The sequence below is a fragment of the Eutrigla gurnardus genome (assembly GCF_963514095.1).
Source record: "Eutrigla gurnardus genome assembly, chromosome: 22".
NCBI lineage: Eukaryota > Metazoa > Chordata > Actinopteri > Perciformes > Triglidae > Eutrigla > Eutrigla gurnardus.
In genome coordinates this window covers 2182636-2191810 of record NC_139933.1, presented here as the reverse complement: position 1 = coordinate 2191810, position 9175 = coordinate 2182636, and the positions used below count along the sequence as shown (strand labels likewise).

At 45.1% G+C, this 9175-nt stretch overlaps 1 protein-coding gene across 1 annotated transcript; it reads right to left on the bottom strand.

Annotated features, from left to right (window-relative positions):
- Nucleotides 1-1949: 1949 nt before the first annotated feature.
- On the bottom strand, nucleotides 1950-8585 carry fdxr (ferredoxin reductase). Its single transcript, XM_084040264.1, has 12 exons — nucleotides 8316-8585; nucleotides 7911-8014; nucleotides 7166-7261; nucleotides 6717-6839; nucleotides 6537-6650; nucleotides 6358-6459; nucleotides 5780-5887; nucleotides 5551-5635; nucleotides 4049-4230; nucleotides 3368-3539; nucleotides 3123-3296; nucleotides 1950-2318 (listed from the first exon to the last, which is right to left on the bottom strand). Exons 1-12 carry the CDS (start codon nucleotides 8380-8382, stop codon nucleotides 2188-2190), a joined length of 1458 nt encoding a protein of 485 aa, XP_083896390.1. The 5' UTR covers nucleotides 8383-8585; the 3' UTR covers nucleotides 1950-2187.
- Between the last annotated feature and the right edge of the window lie 590 nt (nucleotides 8586-9175).

Below are 9175 nucleotides of genomic sequence, written 5' to 3'. Positions count from 1 at the left end.
CGACATTCCATCCGCCAATGGGACTTCCAGCGACTATTTGGCAGAAGCCAACATGACGTCCCACTACGACGCCGCCTCCAACGCCACGTCGGCCCACGACATTCCATCCACCAATGGGACTTCCAGCGACTATTTGGCAGAAGCCAACATGACGTCCCACTACGACTCCGCCTCCAACGCCACGGCGGCCCACGACATTCCATCCGCCAATGGGACTTCCAGCGACTATTTGGCAGAAGCCAACATGACGTCCCACTACGACGCCGCCTCCAACGCCACGTCGGCCCACGACATTCCATCCGCCAATGGGACTTCCAGCGACTATTTGGCAGAAGCCAACGTGACGTCCCACTACGACGCCGCCTCCAACGCCACGTCGGCCCACGACGCCGCCTCCAACGCCACGGCGGCCCACGACATTCCATCCGCCAATGGGACTTCCAGCGACTATTTGGCAGAAGCCAACGTGACGTCCCACTACGACGCCGCCTCCAACGCCACGTCGGCCCACGACGCCGCCTCCAACGCCACGGCGGCCCACGACATTCCATCCGCCAATGGGACTTCCAGCGACTATTTGGCAGAAGCCAACGTGACGTCCCACTACGACTCCGCCTCCAACGCCACGGCGGCCCACGACATTCCGTCCGCCAATGGGACTTCCAGCGACTATTTGGCAGAAGCCAACGTGACGTCCCACTACGACGCCGCCTCCAACGCCACGTCGGCCCACGACATTCCATCCGCCAATGGGACTTCCAGCGACTATTTGGCAGAAGCCAACGTGACGTCCCACTACGACGCCGCCTCCAACGCCACGTCGGCCCACGACGCCGCCTCCAACGCCACGGCGGCCCACGACATTCCGTCCGCCAATGGGACTTCCAGCGACTATTTGGCAGAAGCCAACGTGACGTCCCACTACGACGCCGCCTCCAACGCCACGTCGGCCCACGACATTCCATCCGCCAATGGGACTTCCAGCGACTATTTGGCAGAAGCCAACATGACGTCCCACTACGACGCCGCCTCCAACGCCACGTCGGCCCACGACATTCCATCCGCCAATGGGACTTCCAGCGACTATTTGGCAGAAGCCAACGTGACGTCCCACTACGACGCCACGTCGGCCCACGACGCCGCCTCCAACGCCACGGCGGCCCACGACATTCCGTCCGCCAATGGGACTTCCAGCGACTATTTGGCAGAAGCCAACATGACGTCCCACTACGACGCCGCCTCCAACGCCACGTCGGCCCACGACGCCGCCTCCAACGCCACGGCGGCCCACGACATTCCGTCCGCCAATGGGACTTCAAGCGACTATTTGGCAGAAGCCAACATGACGTCCCACTACGACGCCGCCTCCAACGCCACGTCGGCCCACGACGCCGCCTCCAACGCCACGTCGGCCCACGACATTCCGGCTGCCAATGGGACTTCCAGCGACTATTTGGCAGAAGCCAACATGACGTCCCACTACGACGCCGCCTCCAACGCCACGTCGGCCCACGACATTCCGGCTGCCAATGGGACTTCCAGCGACTATTTGGCAGAAGCCAACATGACGTCCCACTACGACGCCGCCTCCAACGCCACATCGGTCCACGACATTCCATCCGCCAATGGGACTTCCAGCGACTATTTGGCGAGAGCCAACGGAACATCACACTACAATGTTCCTTCCAAGGCCGCGTCGGTCCACAACGTCCCGTCCATCAACGGGACTTCCAGCGACTATTTGCCGGGAGCCAACGGGACGTCCCACTACAACGTACGTGCACCATAATTGACATGTGGGTCATGAGATGAAATGGGGCCAATAAAAAACCAGAAATGTTTGTTCTTGCATTGTGATGTTTGTCTTCAAATCATCTAGTTTCATGCGATTTCTGTCTCATCAGAAAGGGATTAAGATGGTAAAAATCGTAATGTGAAGCGTGAGAAAGAGAGTTTAAAACGTAATCCTGCCCAGGATTTTTTTTATTTAATCTTTAACATACTTGCAGAACATTACAGTAAACAATGGTCAATGTTGGGGGCAAAATATGACCTCAGTATCTCCTAGCTTGTAATGTGCACAATATGAATCCATGTTTAGTGCTTCACGTCATTGATCCCATCAGTATGGTCACAGCTGCTGCCGTTTCAAACTGCGTCAGTTTGCCTGTCAGTTCGGCTTCGAGCTTATTTCCAAGCCAACCGCAGCATTTCCTCCACAGTCAGTAGTTTTTCTCTGGGTTTCCCGACGGCTTCACCCCTCCTCGTCTCCACACTGTCGATCTTCTCCCAGTCTGAGAAAGTCACTGGTTTCACTCCTGTAAAATACAAACCACAGTTGGCTGTAAGTTTTTTTTTTTTTTTTTTTTTTTTTTTTTCTTCACAAATCGTAAAAATAAAGACGATGAGGCATGCATACAGCGATCTTAGGCCTATTTTAGGGGGGCTGGAGGTTACCCTAAATTGTTTCCAAGCACCCCCAAATAATTAAGCTTATTTATTTTGTATTTTATTTTAGAAATCTTTATTATTTTAGTCTTCATTTTCAGAATCTCATACTGATGAAAGGGTATACATAGTTTTAGGATTATAGCATCAGTCTGTAAGAATAAACTTTAGAAGCATTTCTGTAAACCTATTTGTCATTTTGCTGGAATAAATACAGAATAAATACATAGAAAATAGTTATTTGGGTAGAGTTCATATTCATGTAAAATCAGTCTGTTTATTCTACTGAATACTTTATGACAAACATGACTGAGCAGAATCACACTGAACCAATCTACAGGACAGTTAATTGGTGTAATTAAAGTACATTCTTGAGTCCTGCAGCTTATCTAATGGAGAGAGGAATTAGATACGGTATCACTTTAAGACACATTTACATCATCAGTTTCTAAGCATGCCCCTCCTCCCCCCATGTCTTTAAATCCTAGTGACGTCCCTGCATGCACACATCAGCTACCAAGTAATTTGATCAGATTATATCATGACATCCATCCATCAATCAATCTGCACCTTTTCCACCGAGCCAAAGAAGGTGATCAAATCTGGGACACCTCAGGGCTTGCCTAGCCCTAGACTCGTGATTTATAGAAACGTCCGATAACTCATGAGGGTACCTCTCTTCTCCAGCAGAGTGCTGACGCTTTGCGACCCCGGCCTGGCAGCAGATACGTCCAACGCTCCAGAGTCCATGTCCTCCACCAAGGAGCGCGCGGTGTCAAAGCTGTTGGTCATGGTGGTGGCGATCACCCCGGTGGGGCCTGTTTTCAGCCAGCCGCTACAGTACAGACCTAGGAAGGAAGGAGGGGAAGCATTATTTCTGAGAAAAGATTTCCGAGCACTCTTATCTTCTTTACGCTACCTGCAGCTCGTTGAACGCGGCCCACGTTGTTCGGGACGACGGCTCTTTGGGAGTCGAACGGCACCGATGGATCGATGGGGAGGCTCTTGTAGCCGATGCTGCTAATGACCAGACCACAGGTCACATCCTCCACTTCTCCAGTGAGCACCGCACGGGCTCCGTCTCCCAAGCCCTGCTCACAGTTTAAAACCCACCATGAAGGACATCTCAGCGGACTAAATGTATATTAGAAAGAGGACATGCTACTCCATGGCAGCCATAAAAGCATGACATTTTATTACATGTTAAAGATATTCAAGATGGTAAATATCCTTATATGAGTATGTAAGTAGAAAAAACACATTGTAGCTGTGGCATAGCTTTTCTTTTTATTCATCATTAGCAGAGAAATCTGAATTTCCAGGTCAATCTACTTGAATTATTGATTTTTTTAAAGTGGCAGTCCGTAATATTTGAGATACGTTGTTTCTAGCAGCCTCTCTGGCGGTGGACGGAACTGCAGGCCAGGTGTCGCCTGTCTCTGGGTAGAAGCACCTTCGTTAGTGGGTCACATGATCAACCACCATCGTTTTAACTCACTCTTTGATAGATAGGAACTTAAAAGACAATTAAATAGATAAAGGAAATGTTACGGACTGCCACTTTAAATGCAAAAAAAAGAATAAAAATCTTTGTTTTTACCTCCAGCCTGTTGATCGCCAGTCGGATGCCGGCGGTCCTGCTGCGTTTGGGGTCAGCCAGGATTTCAACGGGGCTCCGGAAGAATCGAAGGCCCCAGATGTGGGAGGCCTCCTTCTGTCCCGGGACCCCCAGGGCCGTCTTCAACATCAGCTCCGTCAGCCGCTTCCTGGGCCTCGGCACGTCTGGCACAAGCACGGGTACGTATGTAAAATTAAACTTCTTTTCTCTTACAATTGAAGCAGTGAAATTCAGATACCTGTATGTAAATATTGTTTTAGGATGAGCTCCTTAAAGTCTTGACTGAACTAAAATGGTTAGAAATGACTCAAACATGTACAGACCATCATGTTGATGCCTCTTTTTCCATTAAGAGAAAATGAAAATGTTATCACAAGATAATATGGAAAGTGTGTGGGTGTGTGAGGAAATGTGAGTGCGTGCAGACATTTCATATGCCAGTTATTAAAAACCCTTAAAGCACTGAAGACAGCCGACTGGTCGCCACACACTTCCTGTAAGCGCATGCCTTTTTGATGCGCTGCTGCGACCACAGACCGAGTCACGGCTGTCACCCTGCTCATATTAGCACCGGCGTCTGAAAGCGTCCTTCCACCGCCTTATCGTGTTTAACAGAGACGAGATGAAGGTTCTCATAATGAGCCGTGACCGGAGGAGAGGAAGTCGGAACAAGCAGAGCAGCAATCAGTCCAACGTCACTCAAGGACACGAGGACAAGGACGAAGACCGCGCTGGACGGACGAGGTTGCACAATTCTGCAGCTTCTTTCTTACACCAGCAGAAAAAACGGTGTGTAGTCCAGAGCATCCGCCCGAACCCTAACCCTCCAGGGCCCAGACCCCTAACCCTAACCCTCCAGGGCCCACACCCCTAACCCTCCAGGGCCCAGACCCCTAATCCTAACCCTCCAGGACCCAGACCCCTAACCCTTACCCTGTATCTACTGGTTTACAGTTTCCATCAGCCTCGCCCGTCTCAGCAGCGTTAACCACAAGCCCACACTTCTTCTTTCCTTGTGACAGACCACCCCCCCCCCCCCCCCCCGTCACATTGGCATTTCTTTTGAACTAATACTTCAACACATATACGCTGTCTTACATACTTTTACTTTTTTACTGCCAGTTTAAGAAGGAAAAAAAGTTGGACATATTTTTGAGAACATGGGAACCTTTTATGGACCTCTGACCATGATTTGACTCCACTGTATGAAAAGGATTATTATTATATATTTATTTTATTTTTTATTAATTTAAAACATTTAATTAATTGTATTTATTTTATTTTATTTAACTTATTTTAAATTCCTTTTTTATTTATTTTTAAACTTTGTTCAATATTATTATTATTTGTTTGTATCTGTTGAAATGTCTCGTTTTTTTGTTAAATGTGCAAAAATAATAATAAAAATGAAAAAAAAAAAAAAAAACACAGAAATAAAAAAAAAAAAAAAAAAAAAAAAAAAAAGATACATTTTTCCCCCCTACCTTTGAGAGCCTCTGCGACTCCCTGAAAGTCCTCGTCCACCATCTCCGCTGTGGCGTTCGGCAGGTTAACCATCTCTCTGAGCTCCTGCAGACGAGGAGAACACATAACAATCATTTACAGCTCCAGTGTTGAGTGTGAGGTCAGTAGGTCAACGCCACGGGGAGTAAAGCAAGCAGCCTTTCTCAATATGAAGTATTCAAGAGCACGTTTTATTCTTCTGACACGCACCTTGATGGTGAAAGCCACCTGCATGGGTCCTCTCCGGCCAACGATCAGCACCCTGCGGACCCGGCTGTCCGCCAGAGCTTCCAGGGCCGGCTGGGCGATGTCAGTCTTCTGCAGACAACAAACAGGACATTTATTATACATTTTTAAATTGTATTTCTGAGGGGCAGTAAGGTCGATGTTTATTTAAAGTTATTTCTTTATATGTTCTGTTATTTCTGACGCTGTATGTCCACAATTATCAAAACATGCTGCTGGAAATACGACATAATTTTCCTTTAAATGCCCTGTTGATGCATGCTGGGAAACTATCATTATTATTGGAGGTGTGTTTAAACTGTGCAAGGCAGACATGACATCATGGCTCTGTTATTTACCCATTTAAGGCTTTTTTTTCAAATGTTGGGGTCTTAAAACATGAATATATGTTTCTATGAAATAGTTATTATGACATCAGGGAGACACGTTTGAGGCTCACATCACAAATCACAATCTTTTCACACCATTGTGCAAAAAAAGCTAGTCAGGAGACCTTGAGTGACCTTTATACATAATATATTTGTATTTATTCTTATTCTCACCTTTAAAACGTTGATGGGAGACAACAGGACTCTGGCTACGTCCAAGGCCACGTTGCCTTGACCCAGAATGACGGCGGTTTCAGAGCTCAGGTCTGGTCTCAGCTGAGTGGAACAGATGAACAAACTGATTTGACGATAAAGGGAGTTAAAAAACAAACTGCTGATTTGCTGATCCGTACCTCTTGACAGCTGGGCAGCCCGTTGTACCAACCAACGAAGTCTTTGGCCGAGTGAACGCCGGCCAAGTCTTCTCCCGGGACTCCCATCCTCCTGTTCCCCTCGGCACCGTAACTCTACCAGAAAAACACGCGTTTAAAAAAAGGTGTTTTTATTAGCCGGCGCCGTCTTCTGTCTCTTACCAGGACGACTGCATGGTAGGCTCGCTGCAGCTCCTCCACGCTCACATCCGTCCCCACGCTCACGTTCCCATAGAAGCTGCAGCGGGAATGTTTGGCCGTCTGTGTGAACGTGTTGATGACGTTCTGAGGAGAAGATCGGAATGATTAAAACTAAATAATAATAATATAATAATAATAATAATAATAATAATAATAATAATAATAATAATAAAAAATAATAATAATGAAAATAATGATACAAAATAAATAATAATTATAAAAATAATAAAAATAATAATACTAATAAAATAAAAATAATAATAATAATAACTGGTATTTAAATAGCTCCTTTCAAGGATCCCAAGGATGCTATACATCTTGTCTGTTCTTCTACTAAAAACACCAAAAATAGTGTGGGACCTTTATCTATTATCTATTTCTCTCTGACACATCTGTTTAGGGTCGAGGACCTTGACTTCAGGATGATCGGGGGCCACTCCGAACCGGACCAGGCCGAAGGGGACGGGCAGCCGCTCATAAATGTCCACCTCGACATCTTGACGGGCCTGGAAGGACAAAAGAATATTTATTTTTAGAATCACCTCTTCTTTACGGATTTAAATGTGATTTTGTGTTCTATTACGTTCTTTAGGTGTTGGAAAAGTGAATAAAAAAGCATATGTTTAAAATAAAATATATCTGTGAAACCTCTGCATTATTTAGGAGAAGTTGTCAGTTTTTCCAGACGTATTGAAGGTGATTTATGTGTTCTGTGTATTAACCTGAGGACTCAAAAATACCAGCAGCTTCATCTACACAGTGTGGTCTTAAACTGGCTTCCTGTCCTACTTATACCCGGCCGGTGCAGTTAGAAGTATGAGCATCTATTTAAGAAATAAAACAGAAACAAACAAATATTTATATTGAATCGCAGATAAGATTTTTTTAGTGAGCATGTTTTTGTGTGGAAAAACAATCAATAATCTTAAATAGCATGGTCATAAATCAGATGGTCTCCCTGCATAAATAAAAGGATTAATACATTTTAATAATTATTTCTCTATTTTTCCACTCCTTTGAGCTAGACAGCTTTTTTCATGATATTTTAAATAATTAAAAATCTTATCATCCCATACCAATTCTATATGAAAGGATATAAACATTGATTTCCCCAATTTGTATAATTATTATTATGATTACCCAAACCGGAAATACCTTGATCAAATGCTGTGCCGTGTAGAAACCTGCTGGACCGCCTCCAACAATACACACCTTTGGACTGAGGGAGGAAAACGATGCGTTGCAACGCCCGTTTACACCTGCGGAGTCCGTGAACACAACACAGCCACTTCATAGAACCGCAGCGAAATCAAATCAGCTTTTTATTGATACAAGTTGCTGCTTAGTGCACGCCGAACTGCTGAGTGAACTCACTTTGTTACAGGTGTCACATATTTTGAAGTCAATGTGGAGTTTTTTTCGATAAAACAACGCATACAATAATAAATGACTAAATGTTGCATTGGGTTTGGCGTGGGTTGCCTTTCATTCAGGGAGATTAGCGCCGAGCTTACTAGAGCTGTTAAAGCATTAAAAAAAACGTTTTTTTAAATGCCTCACCACCAGGAAGTCGACTCATCCATCTGCTTCTTCCCAAAGTCCAAAGCTTGAACCCAGAAAACAGCATCTTCTCTCCGGGTTACAAGCAAGCTGCCCCGACTTCAAACCGAGAAATAGTCAGATCCCGCGCTGCGTTGCTTTCCAGGTAGTAACCGGCTCCACATCTCCCTCTCCACGCCTCTTTAACCGCTTTTCAAACATGAACTTTATCACACAGTTAAAGTTTAGTAATCAAAACAGAACTCAAGGCTGCATCTTGTGTCACGCTGAACACTGTCCGTGGAAAACACAAGACAATGCGGTACAAAGGTTCCACACATTAAAAACATTATTACCTTCACCATCCGGCACATTCCACTTTATACTTATTAATCAATACGTATATTCCTCATTGTACATTGCCCTCATTGTTATTATACTCAATAAGTATAATTTTTTTATGTTCTTGTGTTTTTATTTGTCATTTTCTGAACAAATGACGATAAAACCCTTTGACATGTAGGATTGGGATACGTTAAAATTGATGACTCTTAATAATTGCCGTAGGCATGATTAGTCGAATGTGAGTGTGAATTTATGTCTCTACATGTCAGCAGGATGACTCTCCCTTTGCAAATTATGCTCCATTTACATTTACATTTACATTTAGGTCATTTAGCGTCTGCTAAATGACCTAAATTACCTAAATTTAGCAGACGCTTTTGTCCAAAGCGACTTACAATAAGTACATTTGTCAAAAGAAGGAAACAAGGAAACCACAACGAATCATTGCCGATAAAGTAAGAGCTAAAAATAGAACAAGTGCTAGGTCCTCATCTGAGTAAAGTACTACCTTAAGAGCAACAGTGCTACGATCAGAG